The 20,121-nt window shown below is 30.1% G+C and overlaps 1 protein-coding gene across 1 annotated transcript in view; it reads right to left on the reverse strand.

Moving 5' to 3' along the window:
• Nucleotides 1-4,859: 4,859 nt before the first annotated feature.
• Nucleotides 4,860-20,121, reverse strand: part of LOC142317975 (OTU domain-containing protein 7B-like) — a 77,032-nt gene continuing 61,770 nt past the window's right edge. Inside the window, exon 10 of the mRNA XM_075354508.1 lies at nt 4,860-5,129. Coding sequence (XP_075210623.1) covers nt 4,860-5,129 — 270 coding nt within the window. The remainder of the gene's footprint in view (nt 5,130-20,121) is intronic.

A 20,121-nucleotide genomic window follows, 5' to 3' on the forward strand; every position in this document is an offset into this window, starting at 1 on the left:
TATACTATTTTTTACATGAAGTATATATGACAACATCCTGAAATGTTTCCATTCATACAATATTTTTTTTATGTAAAAATACAATGAACATGATAAGTTTTACATATATGTACAACATAAATATTTAAAAATTATAAAATTTCTGTAAAAATTGTATCCTAAAAATAGTAAACAATTTTTAGAAAATTCTACTTGTTTAATATATAAATAGTAAATTAGTAATTTTTTTTTACAAAAATGTACACACAATAACATTAAGTAGATTTTACATCACTACTTCTTATTACACATTTGTTAGTTTGTTTTTATACATTTGTGAAATACAAATATTATATCATACTGTTGGTGCAATATGCAATCACTTTGTACATTTAATTATATTAAATATAATATAGTTATTATTAAAAATATTTTTCTTATCATAAACATTTTTTTTTTTTTACTTTTATTTCTCTAATAACCGCACACAAACAATCCTACACCACCAATTTACCTGATGCTAAAGCAAACATTGACATCAATCTAGAGCTTAAGTTAGTACATTTTTACAATTAATATTTGGTAAGCTTGTCTTTCAATAACAATTAATCTATTGGTATAATATAGATAACATTACATATACGTAAAATACAACAATAACAGAAAAAACAACATGAAATCAATGTTAGAAAGTGGTGTTTACTATGTTATACAATACGTTGTTTAAATTTTTGTAAATTTTAATACAAACAAGATTACAAAAATTACACATAATATATGTACTTTATAAACTTATGTAACAAAAACGATTTCAACTCAAATAAATATTTTAAATCTTTGACAATAATGAATAATGTAATAAAATTTATCCAATATTCATTAAAAAAAAAAGACTATAAAAATACTGATAATGAAAGATTATATTTATCTTAAAATATAAAATTAAAAATATATTCTGAAAAAAATTATCTTCTACACAATGAAAAAGAAATGTGTACCCTGAAAAAATTATTTTCTAATTAATGGATGCAGTTATTTCTATATTTTCATATCACTGAATGTTATAAAAATGTGATTAAGCTGTTTTGAAATAATAATAAAGTATTTTCAATTAAAGTACTTTTATTAACCTTCCACAAGCGAATGTGGAAAGTTTTTGAAAGTTATACGGTTTGAGCTTTTCTAATAATATATGAAGTTTTTCTTAAAAGTAATAAAATACCCTTTTAAAAAAGTATTTATTTCAAGTTGTAATATGTAAGCTTTGCTTATTTATCACTTTGATGAAAATGGAATCGTAACTTGTGATGCAAATGAGATATCAAACATAAATATTTGTTATCGTAATTTAATTTAATAAAAAACAAAAATCAAATAAAGGTAATTAAATTACAACATTAATTCTTTTAAATACAAAAACAGTACAACCTTCATTTTTATGTATATTTTTCTCTTTAATTTGTAAAATTTATTTACTTATTAGCCTGAAAACTCAGTTTAATAATGCTTAATTACAGCCACCCTTTTTTGATGATGATAAATGTATTTTGTATGTGAAAATGCTAACTTCTGAGACCAGCATTTGAACTACCATTATAAATAGATGTAAATCAGACATATAATGAAAATAAAACAATGTAAAAAAATACATGCAGCTTAATAATACATATCATTATAATCTAAATACAAAGATTAATTTAATCTAAATATACAAACATATGGGTATGTGTGTGTGTGTGTGTATTACATTAAAATTATTAAGAAGTATTATTGTAATAGCTTCTGTAACAGTTTTATGTAACAAAAAATCAATAACACTATATAAAAACCAAGAATTATCATTGTAATCTATTCTATATAATGATACTTCAATACAGTAGAAGTCCATTAGTCCGGCATCCAACAGTCCGGAATCGCTCCGGAAAATTGTAAAAATTTTGGTTTTCTCCAAAAGTGTGTCTTTAAAGCAAATATCTTATAATCTTTAACGCTCGAGAGCTATTCGGAAGTTTTCGGGGTAGTTCGGGATCATCCAGAAGCTCTCGGTATTGTTCGGAAACAATTAGCGGCCGGCTAGTCTCAGCTGTCACAACAAATTTAGGTGCAGTGCAGCTCCGTTAATTGATCATGAAGCGTCTTCGCCATTTTTTTGTGCGTTGTTGTTTTGTCCTTTCACATTGTAGTAAACGTAACTTTTGAAACTGTTTATAAAAAAAGTGATTTTCGTTCTAACTGTACAGTGACCGTGTTTTCAAAACCTAAGCCTTCGAGTTCAAAAGGAGAGAAACGAAAACACGTAACACTGACTCTCAATCAGAAACTAGAAATCATCAAACGGCTAGAAAAAGGCGAGAATAGAAATGTTTTAATGAATGAGTTTAATATTGGCTCATCAACTATTTATGACATTAAAAAACAAAAAGATAAACTAATGAAGTTTGCTTCTCAATCGGTAACAACTGAAAAATTGGCTTCTAGACAAACATTAAAAAAACCAAAACTGGAACAGCTAGATAGTGTATTGTTCAAATGGTTTAGTGCAGTACGTTCTGAAGGAAAGCCGGTAACAGGGCCAATGATTGTTGAAAAGGCAAAGAAATTCGGCCAAGATTTAGAAAGTGACTCGGATGCCGAAACGGAAGAAAAGGAAAAAATCAGCTGAGCAGAAGCTGCAGAATCACTAAATAATTTTATCTCTTTTGGTGAGGCTAGTACTAGCTACAGTGCTTCAGAAATTATTGATTTCCATATCATTAGAAATAAATTTTATACTAAATGCCAAAAGTCAAGAAAACAAAAAGACATTCGCGAGTTTTTTAAATCTAAGAGAAATATGTTTTACAGTACATGTACATACATTATATGAAATGTAAAATAAACTTTGTTGTATGTATTTGCATACTGTATTTGTAGTTTAATTATTAACCTAATTGTTCTTATAATTACCGCCCGATAGACCGGAACTTTCGGTAGTCCGGCACCGAGCCGGTCCCGAACATGCCGGATTATCGGACTTCTACTGTATATTCTTTTCAATTAAGCGCTGTCATTAAATGTTTTTTTAATTATTGTGAATTAAAAAAAAAATGAGTTTCCTTTATTGTTTAAACAGTGATCAGATTCTGATATTAATTTAAGCAAAATAAATATATATATATATACTGTTGAGATACATCCATCCATAATCAAAATTTTGACATTATATAAGCATTAACTGATACTGCTAAAAAAGAACTTTTATTACTGATGTTAATCTTTTAATTTATTAAAAATAATTAAAACTTTAAAAAGTGCAATTAGATTTTATTACTATTTTTTGGGAAGCCTGGATTTATCAAATAGGCAGTTCATCTATTAGGCTTATAGGCTTATTGTGCAGCTACCAGATAGGTAACTGAGCCCCTGAATAAATTTACAAGCAGAACCTTATTAGATACTATACGGACGGAGTCATATGTGCACAACTGATAAGGAGGAAGAGGAGTGAATTAAGATGACCCACCAAGATAGGTTAGAATAGTTTAAAAAGATCACTACTACAAACTTATTTAATTATTCTTTTAGTGATATAAATGCACACCTGATTACAATTAATTCCTTTTTTTATGAAGAGGAAGATGTGAATATTATAGCATGTGAAAAAGACAGGCCTGACCAGAATTTGAGCCCAGAACCTTCTTTATAAAAGACAGAAATGCCAAACAGGAAATAAACAAAGTATTGTATCAGTAGATTTAAAAAAAAACAATTCTAAATTTAAAATTAATGGAGATGTCAATGATCATAATACAAGGATTAAGGTTATATAAAAAGTTAAATTATTTCAAAAGACTCCCTATATACTTGGGGGCTAAATTAATACAAAATGTTTCAGTAAGAGTTGTAGAAATGAAAAATCAATGATAATCTTAAAAAAAGTTTAACTGATAATGAAAAATGTAGGAAAATATTCACAATTATCAACATAAAGATCCATTGCATATATGGGTTAAATTAATGAAATTATTTCCAAGTAGACTAAAAGATTGTAAAGAAGAAAAATATCACTACAAGATCATTTAGGATATTTTTAATTGACAATGTCTCCTATTCAAATGATGGATATCTTTCATCAAAAAAATAAATATGTTATTATAGATTAATATATAATATTTGGTGGTAGTAGTATCATATAATTACATTTGATTTTGGTAGCATAGCTTGTTAATTTAAAAAAAATACTTATGGCTCTTCCTGGGCTTCTTTAAGCTATTTGGATTTTGTATGTTGCATATGATAATAGCAAAAAAAAAGAAGAGCTGTAGTCTGTCAAAATAGTTTTAAAACCCATGATAATTAAAGATTAATAAAAAAAAAGAAAAGTCTATTGACATTATTTGAGTACAATGCTGAATGAATTCTATATATTTGAAGCTATATTATTTTCTCAGGGTTAAAAAAAATATTTCTTTACCTGAAATAATGATTATTTAGTAATCAAAGATATAAAAAATGTATAGAAATAACTACATCCAAATATATTTACTTTAAGTTTTAAATATATTTATTTAAAACTTCCACTCTGTTATTAAAAAACAATAACATATTTCTAAATCAGAACTAGATAATCAACAATAACATCAAATTATATATAGCTCAACATAAAATAAATATTTTCTATTAATTTTTCTTAAATAACTAACACAATACTTGAAATTATCAACAATTATTCAATATATTACAAAATTAGGAATTTGTATATTTTCTAGTTAATAACAAATAGTGAATTACAAGAAAAACATAAATTAAAAAAATAATAAATATAACAAAATAATATTCTCAACATAAATTATAACTTCTCATTATTTTGATAATAAAATGAGAAGATTACAAATTGAAGACTATTTACATTGATCTTGTAATACTTGCCTGTAACATTTTGAACAATAATTACTTGTTTGTGGGTTACCAAAAAAGCTACAACCAGCTGCTTGACATAATTGATTGGTTTCATAAAATGTTGATTTACATAAATAAACAGTAGTATCTTGATTTGTTGCCGGTTTAACTGGTGTCAACTGACTTACTCTATCATGTGATTCACTATCTGCTTCTGCATAGAACTGTGATTTGCCAGCACCATATCTTGGGATACCTCCAGGAAGATGTTTCTATAATAAGAAAATATGCATAATATTGGACATTTACTGTACTATTATGTGTTAAGTAAGATTTGTGAAGATCTTTACAGAGAGTTCCTTACATTAGATTATATTCTCTATATTAGATTAGATTATTTACCACTACTAGCTTAGCTTTAACTCATTTTGCAGTTTAGCAGAAGGTTTGACTGACTTTTTGTACAACCTCTCCTTGGATAGAAAACACTGTTGTAATTCAGTTTCTTACTTATGATCAATCTTGTATATCTACAACATCAAAGTAATGGAACATTTATCCACTAGAGAAGGAAATCAAAGTAAAAGTGTGACTTAAAATAAAAGAAAGCATGGTGAACAAATTGAAAAGGGAGAATAGAAAATGAGATAAATGAAAGAATAAATAATGCAATATCAAAGAAGATGTAGAAAAGTGAAGTTCCAATAAGATATAAAAGGTAATAAATATCACTGAATAATTTAAATAGTTTGAGGAAATTCTTGTGAGGTCAGAATTTTGTTCTGTGACTTCCTATTACTTATTTGCAATTATGTTATTACTGCCATAGTTTATAGATTTTTGTGCTCTTATATTTTATTTTTTAATTAGTTTTTCTAAATTCTTTTAGTTTACAGAGGAAATCAATCTAACATAATAAATATAATCTCATAAAAATAAGCAAAAAACACTTCCTTTCTAAGCATACATGCACATCTATGACAAATTGTCAATAAGTATAGTTGATTTTGATACTGTCAATGAAATATTAAAGAGGCTAGCCTGAGTAATTTTTGGCAGTGAGTGGGACAAATGCTTTCATCATGACAGTGCATTGAAGATTGTTAGCAGATGGAAAGAATGCTCATAAACCAGAAAAGTAGCAGTTAGCCTGAGGCTATCTGAAAACAGAAGCTTACTCGGTCAAAAAACCCAGAACTGTTGAGAAATGGAAGAATGTTATTTTCTTAAATGAGAGTATTTTACTTTCAATTTAGGCCAGAGAGTATCTTACAATCAATTAACAATTTTGCAAAAGAGAAGACCAACACACCATCACTAAAAACCTACCCGGCTAAAATGATGAAGGGTTGTTTTATCATGACAAGGTTACTTGTATTTGTAGGGAGAATAATGAAAAGTGATCAATACATTAGAATGCATTTTGAAAAGAATAGTCATATATATTAAGAAGATTAAAGATCACACCGTCTAACAAGATCTTGGCCATGCAAGTGAGAGTCCTTCAAAAACAACAAATTCAGATGTTTCAGAAGCCAGATAATTCCTCTGAACTTCACCCTACTGAAAATTTACATGCCAATGAAAAGAAGATTAAGACTGAATTTGGTGGTTACAAGGCAAAGGAAAAGACTGGTTATGTTGGTAATGTTGATGCCAAATAAGATAAATGCAGTAATCAACAATAAAACAATTATTAGATTCGTCTAAGTTTTATTACTGTAAATATTTTCAAGAAAAACACACCTTTTCTCAGAAGAAAGAAGTTTAGATTAATTTCCTCCCCAACGAACAATGTTTAATTATACGAGGGTTATTTTTTTTTCAAGGTCCGATCGGTCATGAAATTAAAACCACAGTGAAAGTAAAAAATTTTTTATTTGTAACAAGTACTTACATAGTTAACACTATTTCTCTACATAGTCACCACTCCGATTTAGACATTTGTCGTAGCATGGTACCAACTTTCCAATACCCTCGTCATAGAACGGAGCCGCCTGTGTTTTCAGCCATGTTTCTACGCTGGTCTGCAGCTCGATGTCTGTGCCAAAATGTTGTCCTCCTAGCCAGCGATTCATGTGTCTCCTGTGACAATTTTGTTCAAAAAATCTTCTCCTTCATTGTGAGAAACGTTAGGGAGGCGTCCATTCTCACTGTTTTGTGACGGTCGAACAGTATCTTGGAAACCCATCTCGCACACAGTTTGCGGTACTGAAGTCTCTCACTCACAATGGTGTAGAGAGCTGCCCTTGAAATTTCAGGTAAGAATCACTCAATACAGAAATTGTAAACCGACGATTTTCTCGAATTGCCTCATCCACTCGCTCAACAAGATCATCGGTTGACACTCGCTTCCTTCCCTGACCGCCTGCATCATGAACATCTACACGTCCTGCTTTAAAGTTCCTGTATCATTGTCGCACTTTGCTGTCACTCACTGAAGTTTCACCGTACACATTACTTATTTGTCGATGAATTTCAGCTGCATTACACCCCTCAGCCTGAAGAAATCAAATTACCGCATGCACTTCACACTTGGCAGGAGATGCTATTGTTGTAGACATGTTTACGTGCTAGCAGCGTGTTCAGAACTAAACGAAGTGAGGCGGCGTGATTGAAGGCCATACTTGAGACGCTGTGCAACACATATGCGCAAAGGTTCATCTGATTTTTGCGCGGGTTTTTATTTCGCGACCGATCGGTCCTTGAAAAAAAAATAACCCTCATAGATATGTACTAATACAGATTAAGAGCACCTAGTTTACTTGAAAAGTTGTTCAACTTGTTCATCCATCAGCTATAACGGAGGATTGGTTGGGAATTAAAGCATTAGTTGAAGTAAAAAAATTTTATAAAAATAAAAATTTTAGTAAAAGTTTTATAATGAGAATTTAGTCATTCCTTTTATTGTTAGTGGAATGATCTACTTTCTTAGTTCATTCCCCAAAGACATTGACAGAACATTTTTGAAGCTGATGATGGAACACCACTGGTAGATTCCAGCATATCCTGTGCAACATCAAAACAAATCTCTTTCTATTCATAGAAAGCAACATAGGCATAAATTTCATAGCCAATCTTGTATGGTTAAATTGTCTGTTAAAATCACGTGTATGAAACCATCACTAATCAAGTGTCATTTATGATTTCTTGGATGCCAGCCACAGATTTTTTTTTATTATCAAAATGTACATGTCATTAATGATATTGAATTTTAACTTGGCCTATAGATACACTGGTCAGTCTCAGCTGTAGTTTTTTAATTCTGAAAATGGCCACATTTTAATTTATGAAACCCTCATAGCTTCATTCCTGAAAGCCAGCATAATTTTATAAATTGTTTTGCTTTGGATATCATTAAGCATTTGCAGAGCTTGATGCAATAATGTTGTTAAATGTATTCCACCATTATGCACAAAATAAAAATGTGATAAGCACCAGCTATGCTGACCACAAAATGACCTGCTGGATATCTATGTGCACTACCAGTTAAAAAAAAGTATGTATGGCACTATATGTTTACTAGTGTTACAATAGATGTTTTATCACTTGCATTCAAATACTTTGAAAAAAAAAATTGTCAAATAATTTTTGAACAGATGATGTATAAAAGTGTTTTATCATAACATGTGATAATTCACAGATGTTCTTCGTAGTGTAAAATGAGATACATACATTTTGAACATTAACCTATTTGCTCCTCTTCTAAAAAAACCACAACTTGTTTAGGAAGCCAGTGGTGGATTCATCTTATACTAATACAAACATATATGTAAGGGCTATATTAAATCTATACTGTTTGGTCTGCAGCTGTGTCCACATGGTATCTTCTTTTTTTTTCATCCCTGAAAAAATGTAACTGTAAAAGGGATAAACAGAAAGTAAAACATAAAAGGTTAAATCATTTTCCTTTTAAGGATGTGCAACAAATTCTGTAAGACGTGATCTCAATGTATGAAGGATCATTAACTTCTGAAATCAAGGTTTTGTATTCTCGATACATTTTTAACAGCATCTTTCAGCAACAGCTTCAATAGTATCTTCTTCAGGTAAAAAGCAAACGAAAACCAGTTTCTATGTTTCATAAGATAATTACCACAGTTTTTCATGCTGATATTTAAATTTTTTTTGCTGGTGGAATACAAACAGTGCTAATGCATTGGTTGTCATCCAGGTTTTATTTCCAATTAATGTATCTCACAATGTTATTTTATCCTCAAAAAATGTGAGAAATACTTTGGTATACAGCTAATCAGTTTTTTGTTGAACATCTTGTAAGCATTTTTGGGCAATTTACAGTTCCTGATAGACTTCACTTTATTTAAGAGTTTATAAAGAAACGTTTTTAATACATCAGGATACTTCTTTCTCTTTAAATTCATTGCAATATTTTTTCACATTGTGCCTACTTACAACATTTTTTTTGCCATGCATGTAAACAAGATTATATATTTCAGCAGTAGTTTTCCCTATTGTGCAGGGAATTATGTGTCTATACATATGTTGGTCTGGTGGGATTAAGAATGGCAAACATCACTTCAAATCAAATACTTAAAAAGTGTTTAACTATTCAGAAACAGTGACTTATTTCCTTCAGCTCTTGTGATGTGAAGTTCAGCCACTTGCAAAGTAAACCCCTTCTTATGAGTTCTTCAGTTTTTCTATAGGATAATACAAAAGCTTCCCACTTGAAATGTTCATATTGTTTTATTTGACGGGAGGTGCAGGGTCATTTCTTTTTTTTTGGAGAAGGCACATGATGGCAGACAATAATCCTTTCTTGCATTTCTGAATCACTTGTTGCAATCATTTTAGTTTTTTACAATACGATTATGTAATATGGAAATTCAAGATGGATATGACAATTTTGTGGAATACACGTGAATATTTTTCACTGACTTCATCAAGAATATGATGTCAAACCTACCTGATGAATACATTGATATTATCCAGTGAATCATTGTAATAACAGTTGATGCTTAGTTAAATTATTATCATAACTTTCTTCTTGCATTTAATTTTTTAAACCATCACCACATTGTGATTTATCTATAAGATCACCATAAACATCATTAACATCTGACCAGTAAATTTCTGAATCATAAGTGGGCATTTACTGTGATAAATTCTAAAAAAAAATAGTTCATAACATGGTACTGTTTTGAAATATATTGTTTTAAAACTTTGAATCATCAAACTGATTAAACAAAATCATCTATTTACCATAACAGTTTTTTAATATTACCAATATAAATATAATCTGGTTCCATATCCTTAATGTAAAAGTTTTCATCATTTATTTTTAATATTCCACTCAACATATCTATTTAATATATTTGCATATTTTATCATTAGACAGATGGTAATCATAATAAATCAGAAAAGTAATCATAGTAAATCAGAAAGATGGCATCATCATAATCAAAGATGGTGCCATAAGAAACACAGATGACTGGTTTGGTAGAAGTAATGGTAAATAATGCCTGAAATAATAATTGTAAAATGAAAGGCCTAAATATATATATACATATCATGGTATATATTACAGTACATAACAAGGTAGCTTCAAAAAATTATCAACATATGAAATTTACAAAAAGTTTTGTTACATTTGCTTCAACAAAAGAAATACACCTTTAGTAGTTATACATGTTTGCAAATGTTAATAAAGCTTTTAGAAAGATTCCTGAAACTCTTTCTTAAAAATCTTCTTCAGCTACTTTATTGATAACCAATACTTTATATTGGTTCCTTCCAGAGTTAACTTGAAGTAATGAAATTAGTAAAACTAGCTAATACTGATTTTTATTTTAATTATTACAGTCTTAGGCATGCTACTAACAAACATGCTAAGATTATACTGGTTTTCAATTCCGATGACGACAATGGAGCCTATGAAAGACATCAAGTTTTTCTGTCTGAGTTCACTGTTTGATCTTTTATAATGAATTCAATTGGGGGTCGATAACTCTGAAACTTAAAAAGAACTTCCAGTATAACTTTTAGTTTGGTCTAGACCAAAGCCTTTTTCTATGACCAAAAACATGATATCAATAACTGAACATTCCAGTAATAGACATAATGTCTGAAGACTATTAAAAATAAGACTAACGCCTCCTGTAATTAAATTGTTTAGAGAAATTTTATCATGATCAGTAATGAATATCTTCCTGCTAGTTTTCTTTTTTTATTTCTTTGTGATCTGTAGAAAACATTTCTAAACCATGTATTTTCAAATCATTGAAAGTAATCTTTCAGAGCGGTGAATGTTAGGTGTTATAACAGCAGTTATAATAGTTTTCTCTTATTTTTATTAATGTACAAACAGTATTAAATGATAATTATACATCATTTCATACTGTCCACTATAATGATAAAATATACTTGATCATCTTATTCATTAAAAAAATAATTGACTGAGGTGTCACAAAAATATGGGATTATTTTTTAAATTCATATTCCAAAGAATTAATTCCTGTTCTTCTTTTTCCTGTTTTAGCCTCCGATTACTACTATTCAGATAATACTTCAGACGATGAATGAGGATAATATGTATGATTTTATATGAAGTGTCGTATTGTACAGTCAACCATTCCTGGTTAATTGAAACCCAACCACCAAAAAACACCAGTATCCACAATCTAGTATTCAAATCCATGTAAAAATAACTGACTTTACTAGGACTTGAACGCTGGAACTCTCAACTTCCAAATCAGCTGATTTGGGAAGATGTGTTCACCACTAAACCAAACCGATGGGTTAAACAATTAATTCCTAGTGCGATTATAAAATATTTCAATTGTTTTTACAGTATTTTGTATTAAAAAAATACTGTATTTTTTAATATGAATGTAATTTTTCATTAAGGGTATTATGTCTTAAAAATATTTATTTTCTTATACTGCCTAACTTTTTAAATGATTTTTTTTTTAACTCAACAATTTAGTTAATGATTTCTGTTTCTATGCTTTTGTATTGCTTTGTGTAATGTGTAGTTACTATACTACATTTTTACATTAATTAAAATTCATTATTATTACCTTTTATTGAATAAATAATTGGCATAATTAGGATGATTAATACATTATTGTTGGTGTACAAGATTCCAAATGACAAAAAAAAAAAAGACTGATCAGTTTAAATGGAAAACATTAAATTTTAACTAACAGAATTAAGTATGAAAGTATGTAAAAGAAGTATAAAAAGTAAACTATTAAAATCAACAGTAATATAAAAAACTGCATTTGTTTAAAATATGTAGGAATTACTATACTAATGATGTCAAAAAAAACTGCCAACAAAATTTTACTACTTTCCTGGCATTGGTTATTTATTTTTATATATATATAGTGCAGAAATAATTATACATGAAAAAGTTAGCTAAAGTTTATTTTTTTTTTTGTGGTGTGGGTGGAATTTATTGTAATATTATTAGTAGAAGATTAAATATAAACCTTTTATAATTTAAGTTTAAATAAGCCAAAACGTTTTGAATAATTAAAAAAAAAATAATATTTTTAAACAAGATTGGCACCTGACCCTAAACTATTCTTTTTTGTTGCTTGTACTACTATGCTTAGGAAGATTATTAAAACAAATTTGGTTAAAAAATATGCAATAAATAAAATAGCTTTTTCAATTTTTGAAAAGAGGGAATTTTCAGGCAATTTTTTTTTTTTAACTGTAAGGTAAGCATCAACAAATAAACTGCGTTTTAATAAAAAGGGTTATCTTTGCAACTTCTTGAGTAAATTGACCCCAAAAAACTATCTAACCCACCCCCTGGAGATGTTGACACCAAAGTTTTACCAATAAATTGATTCATACACACAAGTTTCTTTAAAAAATTTCAATAAAATTAATTTATCCAGTCAAAAGTTGTTAGGCTTGCATACAGTTGTTAGACATGCCAATACATGTCCAAAACGAGGTTTGATATAAAAAATATGTAAAATTTTACTTTTTCTCAAAAAAATCTTTATTTATTCATCAATGTTGATTTTGCCATTTTGAAAGTATTCCCCTTCAGATATAATACATTTGTGCCAATGCTTTTTCCAGTCTTTGAAGCACCTGTGGAACATAATTTTCAGTATGGCGTTTAGCCATACATATGATAGAATCAGTGATTCTGTCTTTATCTCTTCAATGTTGGCAAACATTGTCCTTTCATGGTTCTTTTCAGCTTGGGGAATAGGAAGAAGTCACAGTGGGCCTTGTCCAGCAAGTACGGAGGCTGAGGTATCATAACGGTGCAGCTTTTAGCCCAAAAATTCACAAATAAGCAGTGAAGTGTAAGCAGGTGCAATGTCACGTGAAATTGCCTAGTATTTTTTCGCCAGGAGTTTTCTTCGGATTGCTTTATTCAAAATGGTGTAGAACTTCCAGGTAGTACTCTTTATAGATCTTATGATCTGGAGCCCACAACTCATGATAACTAAGTCGTTGAAATTGAAGAACAAAATGATCAGAACCTTCATATTTGATTGCACTTGAGCTTTTTTCGGTCTTGGCTCTTTAGGAAGTTTCCATTGGGATAATTGGGCCTTACTTTCAATGTCATACCCTTACAACCATGTTTCAATCACCAGTTATGACTTGTTTGAGCAGTGGACATCATTTACTTCATTCAGCAACTCCTGAGCAATGTTCATTCGGCACTGCTTTTGGTTGAAATTCAATAATTTTGGAACAAAATTTTGTTACCACATATTTCATACCCAAAACATCTGAAAAAATTGCTTGGCGTGAGCCAAATGAAATGTCAACATCATTACCCACCTCTCTTGACAGTGATTTGGCAAGTGTCCACAATCATTTTTTTCACTCTTTCAATGTCACCAGTTGTTGATGTGCTGGGACATCCAGGGCACTTGTAAACTTCAATTTCTTCACAGCCCTCGTGGAAATGTGTACCACTAGTAAGTACTTGTTTTATTCATAGAAGAATTGCCAAAAGCAACATTCTACATTTCCAATGTGGTGCTGCACTTTATTCCACGTAAAGCAAAATTTAATGAAAATACTTTGTTCCATTTTTTCCAAAAGTTAAAAATTACTAACCATATCGAAACACGTGTAACTTTTTCAACAGCCAACAATAAACTAAGCATCCAATATGGCTAAAAATGTAAAAAGAACAAGTGTACAAACACATTAAAAAAACTGTGACAATCAGATTTACATAGCCTGGGAAATTAAAAAATTCTGCTTATTGTTTTTATCAAACTTCATACCCATGTACATATGAACGAATATTACCCCGTTTTTTGTTTTTGGGGTTTCTGGGTCATGTAGCATAGCTCTAAAGCTATGTTGCCAGGAAAGTAAAAAGTTAGTTTTACTAAATTAAGCGAAATTTTAACACTATAAGTAAATACGAATTTAACAGAACAGATTAAACAACAAACACATTCAACTCAGCTTGTAATCAAGACAAGTATTTCTACAAAAATACTGCTAATATTTCAGATATCTAAGTAATAATAAGGTGAAAATAAAGAAACATTCTGTATCAGCAAATTGTAGTTTAATAAGTTTATAAGATGAACAGATTATATACATTAAAATACTAGATGTAGCTGCAAGAGAAAGATGAATAATTAGCTTGATTTTCTATATATTATAACAGGCCTCTACTTATATGAGTAATGAATAAGAGAAAAGTATGCTAGGATATAAGTTAATTATTCAAGCATTGTTGATAAAAAATCACATTGTTCATTTAAAATACTGAAATTTAGAATCCCCTAAAAATATTAAATTAAGAACAATCTTTCTGCAGTTATTATTTTTTTAAAGATCCAGTTTAACAATTATTTTAACAAGCAAGATGGATAAAATGGTAAGTGAAATAGCATGGATGAAATGGTATAAGAAAATATGCCAGACCTTTTTCCAGTTATTTAACCTGAAACCAGCTGATCTTCTGCAACAATGTATCTTATGGTTAAGGGGTTGATTTGCTGCCAATCTATGGAAACTGCTGATATAATTATAGTTTTACTATATTTTTTATTTTACTGCACACTGTACTAAATGACAGAACCAACCAATATTAAAATAAAATGATAAACAGGCACATAACTTTATAAAATTTCTAAAAGATGATTATGAAGATTTCTTTACCCAATGAAGACATTTTATACTTGCTATTTTCAGAAAAACTAACTACATGTTTGTTGTTATATTACATATAATAAATTGTATTTAATTTATTCCTTTTTGTAATGTAGAAAAATTTAACTGTTTGTTTTAAAATCATTCTATTAAACATAACATGTACTGTTAATAAAATGAAGTAATAGCAAGTTACCATTTATTAATCATAAGTTTAAACAAATATTCTATTTAGTAATAATTTTGTTAATTTGTATAAATGATTAAAATATATCTATTTATATACAAACTGCTAAAGTGATCACATCAATCACATCTTTAGAAAACCATCTTTCTCTAGCATAACAAAAACAGAACAAATGTTTTTTTTTTTTTTTTTTGTCTTCAGTCATTTGACTGGTTTGATGCAGCTCTCCAAGATTCCCGATCTAATCCTAGTCGTTTCATTTCAGTATACCCCCTACATCCTACATCCCCAACAATTTGTTTTACATACTCCAAACGTGGCCTGCCTACACAATTTTTCCCTTCTACCTGTCCTTCCAATATTAAAGCGACTATTCCAGGATGCCTTAGTATGTGGCCTATAAGTCTGTCTCTTCTTTTAACTATACTTTTCCAAATGCTTCTTTCTTCATCCATTTGCCGCAATACCTCTTCATTTGTCACTTTATCCACCCATCTGATTTTTAACATTCTCCTATAGCACCGCATTTTAAAAGCTTCTAATCTTTTCTTCTCAGATACTCCGATTGTCCAAGTTTCACTTCCATATAAAACGACACTCCAAACATACACTTTCAAAAATCTTTTCCTGACATTTAAATTAATTTTTGATGTAAACAAATTATATTTCTTACTGAAGGCTCGTTTAGCTTGTGCTATTCGGCATTTTATATCGCTCCTGCTTCGTCCATCTTTAGTAATTTTACTTCCCAAATAACAAAATTCTTTACCTCCATAATCTTTTCTCCTCCTATTTTCACATTCAGTGGTCCATCTTTGTTATTTCTACTACATTTCATTACTTTTGTTTTGTTCTTGTTTATTTTCATGCGATAGTTCTTGCGTAGGACTTCATCTATGCCGTTCATTGTTTCTTCTAAATCCTTTTTACTCTCGGCTAGAATTACTATATCATCAGCAAATCGTAGCATCTTTATCTTTTCACCTTGTACTGTTACTCCGAATCTAAATTGTTCTTTAACCTAATGTTGTTACACTGGATTAATGCTTAGTTGTATTAAAATTGGTTTAGGGCCTGTTGTTATCAGTTGAATAAAATAAATATGTAATCTTGTTTATAACATTGATATTACCAAAGAGTGACAATTTTACTATGATACGTTATTCAACTAAACTAATTGCTATTAGTCATCAGTTCTAAAAAACGTTGTAAATGAGTAGACCGGTTTTGAAGACGTGCCCAATTCACAACATTTTCACACTTACACAAGCTACAGCTCCAAAACGGTAAGTCGTACAAGAAAATTGTTTAAATAAAAATTGTATGTTTTTTTTGAGATTAACAACTTTTCCAAATGCAATACAGACGAAAAACAATTTTTTCTGGTGAAAAAACTGAAAAAACATGTTTTTTACAACTTCAGCGCCACCTAGTATTTCAATTTCAAATTATACGGCATAACTTCAACGATATTAATTGTGGAGGAGAATGTCTTCTACATTTTTTGTTTGAAAAACTTTTCTCTAAAATGCATAGATTCAGAGAAAAACGTATTTCATAAACTTTTTGAGTTTTTCAAAAATCTATGGGGGATGTTAAAAATCTATGGGGGATGTTAAAAATCTGGAGTTAAGCTTTCCTCATCACCCCTAACATAAGGAAAAAACATCAATCGGTAGGTAAGGATTTTCAAATAAAAATACAAATTGACTGTACTATATGTCTATGGATAATAATTGATATGAACATGGATCTGTAAACATGTATCTAAACCTTGATCTTCCAGAACAGACAACAGAAGTAAATGAATGGCATGTTTCTTTAGCAGTGACTAAGAGTTGTTAGGAGTCAACTAAATCATTAACTTCTGAATTACAAGATATATGAAAGAGATAAGCAGTGTTTTTCAAGAACATAAATTTAAGAGTAAATTTCTTGTTTACAACATGAACTTTAGTAAAATTGCATGTCATATGAAACTAACTGAGCTGTATCGTCAACTGACATAAAAGGAGATATTGGTACAGTGAAAATTATTTTGAAGCAGTAACTAAGGGTGCTTATGTGAGAAAGACTTTCACTTTTTGATGAAATGGGATTGTAAATCTTGCAGGTATAATAACTTGAGATAATTATATGAGCATGGTTAAAAATAATACATTTATATGGTGGTTTATGATGCATGAAGAAAACTTTGTGGAATTCAACATAATGGTGTTCGAGCACATTATGTCATTATGAACCAGGTTGTCAGATATCATCTCCTGATGGATCTTTTTTTTGTTCTGGTAAAGGATTCAGACATTTTCTAGACTAATGGACTAGTTTAGAATCGATAAATAAAAAAATATTTTACTTGCAGTTTACTGAAAGTGTAGTCCACAGTAGAATAATTTTTGTTGAGAGAGTTGCTAGGCCGACATATTTAAAATCATACTGGAAATAAGTTATTAATGTAAATGTAATATTTTGTGTAGTGCTGTTTGTAATTCTATTTAAAATTTTGGATGTCAAATCAATAATTTACAATAAGCACGTCTTTGTAATAAGATTTAATAATTGTTAAAAACATGTACCATAATGGATGAATCTATGATTAGTCTATAGAAAGTTCATAATATTCTGTATGATAATTTAGCATCAGAAAGGTTTGTTAGTGATTTACTTAGAGACAGATGAAGAAAGATTTAGATTATAATGTATAGGTTACAGACTTATTACAATTTTTTTTTGAGTGTAAAAACAACAGTATTTTTTCTTTCTGCTGAAACACTTCCTGATTCCCTCAATAATAAGAATAAGTAAGAAAATTCATCAGAAATATTTTATAAATAAAAGGTTTGTGTTTTCAAATGTTATTAGTGTTGTTTTAGGGACTTCTATTTTTTCAGCACATTAATTTTCATATTGATCATTAAAATTTATGTTATATTTTTTCTACACCTCATCAACCCAATTTCTTAATTAATATATATATATATATATATATATATGAGGGTTATTTTTTTTCAAGGTCTGATTGGTCACGAAATTAAAACCAGAGAAAATAAAAAAATTTTTATTTGTTACAAGTACTTACATAGTTACGCTATTTCTCTACATAGTCGCCACTCCGATTTAGACATTTGTTGTAGCGTTGTAGCATCTTTCCAATACCCTCGTCATAGAACGGAGTCGCCTGTGTTTTCAGCCATGTTTCTACACTAGTCTGCAGCTCGATGTCTGTGCCAAAATGTTGTCCTCCTAGCCACCATTTCATGTGAGCAAAGAGGTGAAAATCGGATGGAGCCAAGTCCGGGCTGTATGGTGGATGATCAAACACTTCCCAATGAAAACGCTGCAGGAGCTTCTTTGTTACAGCTGCAGTGTGCGGCCGAGCATTGTCATGGAGAAAGACAATGCCTGATGACAACATTCCTCTCTGCTTATTCTGAATTGCCCTTTGTAGACGTTGAAGAGTCACGCAGTATGATGCTGCAGTGATGATCGTGCCACGTTCCATGAATTCCACCAAGAGAACTCCATTCCGGTCCCAGAACACAGTAGCCATACGCATACACTTTCTGTTGGAGAAGGTTCGCTTGAACTTCTTTGGTTTACTGGGAGAATTAGAATGCATCCGCTGTTTGGATTGTTCTTTTGTTTCTTCACTTTCGAAATGAATCCGTGTCTCGTCCGCTGTGAAAATTTTGTTCAAAAAATCTTCTTCATTGTGGTAGCGCTGGAGAAACGTTAGGGAGGAGGCGTCCATTCTCATTGTTTTGTGATGGTCGGACAGCATCTTGGGAACCCATCTCGCACACAGTTTGCGGTACTTAAGTGTCTCTCTCACAACGGTGTAGAGAGCTGACCTTGAAATTTCAGGAACGAATCACTCAATACAGAAATTGTGAACCGACGATTTTCTCGAATCGCCTCATCCACTCGCTCAACGAGATCATCGGTTGACACTCGCTTCCTTCCCTGACCGCCTGCATCATGAACATCTCTGTACGTCCTGCTTTAAAGTTCCTTCACCATTGTCGCACTTTGCTGTCACTCATTGAAATTTCACCGTACACATTACTTATTCGTCAATGAATTTCAGCTGCATTACACTCCTCAGCCTGAAGAATTGAATTACCGCACGCACTTCACACTTGGTGGGAGATGCTATTGTTGTAGACACGTTTACGTGCTAGCTGCGTGTTCAGAACTAAACAAAGTGAGGCGGCGTGAATGAAGGCTATACTAGAGACGCTGTGCAACACATATGCGCAAAGGTTCATTCGATTTTTGCGCGGGTTTTTATTTCGCGACTGAACTGACCTTGAAAAAAATAATCCCTGTATATTTTTATTTTACGTTAACCCTGTTTTTATAATTTATTATTTGTAATTTAGTGATCTCTTGATTGTACCAATTTTGTTTATAGTTTAAAATGTATATCTGTTTCATAATAGATAAAAATATTGAAATTATAAGCAATATTTTACGTTATAGCAATGTAAAACATCTTTTTATTAAATGTACAATAAATAAAAAAATATTATCCTTAATGAAAAGTTAGAAAAACTCCAGCTTACTGTAATATTAAGGGTGATGAACTTCAATCCTACATGAATTAAGAAGCTAAAAATAAATCATACAACTAATGTTTGAAAAGAGGTGTCAACTTAATTTGATGTTGTGCTATATAAGAATTAAGCTAACTTTCCTTCAAGTGAGAATAAGCCCTTTTAAGCCCATAAATTTTTGTCTAACAGGTTTTCCTTCAGTCTATTATCTATGGTAGCTTAAAAGATTTATAAAATGTTCATTTAAAAAAGCTATTTCCTTCAAAAAAATTTTCTTTAGCGGCCAAACACGTTTACCACCCCCATAAACTTATTAGAAACATTTCTGGAACGCTTACTTGAAACCTGTTTCATTATATTAGATTGCTAAAATAATTTACTTTTATTTATACAATTCAATTT

Source organism: Lycorma delicatula, chromosome 1 (assembly GCF_047948215.1).
Source record: "Lycorma delicatula isolate Av1 chromosome 1, ASM4794821v1, whole genome shotgun sequence".
Lineage (NCBI taxonomy): Eukaryota > Metazoa > Arthropoda > Insecta > Hemiptera > Fulgoridae > Lycorma > Lycorma delicatula.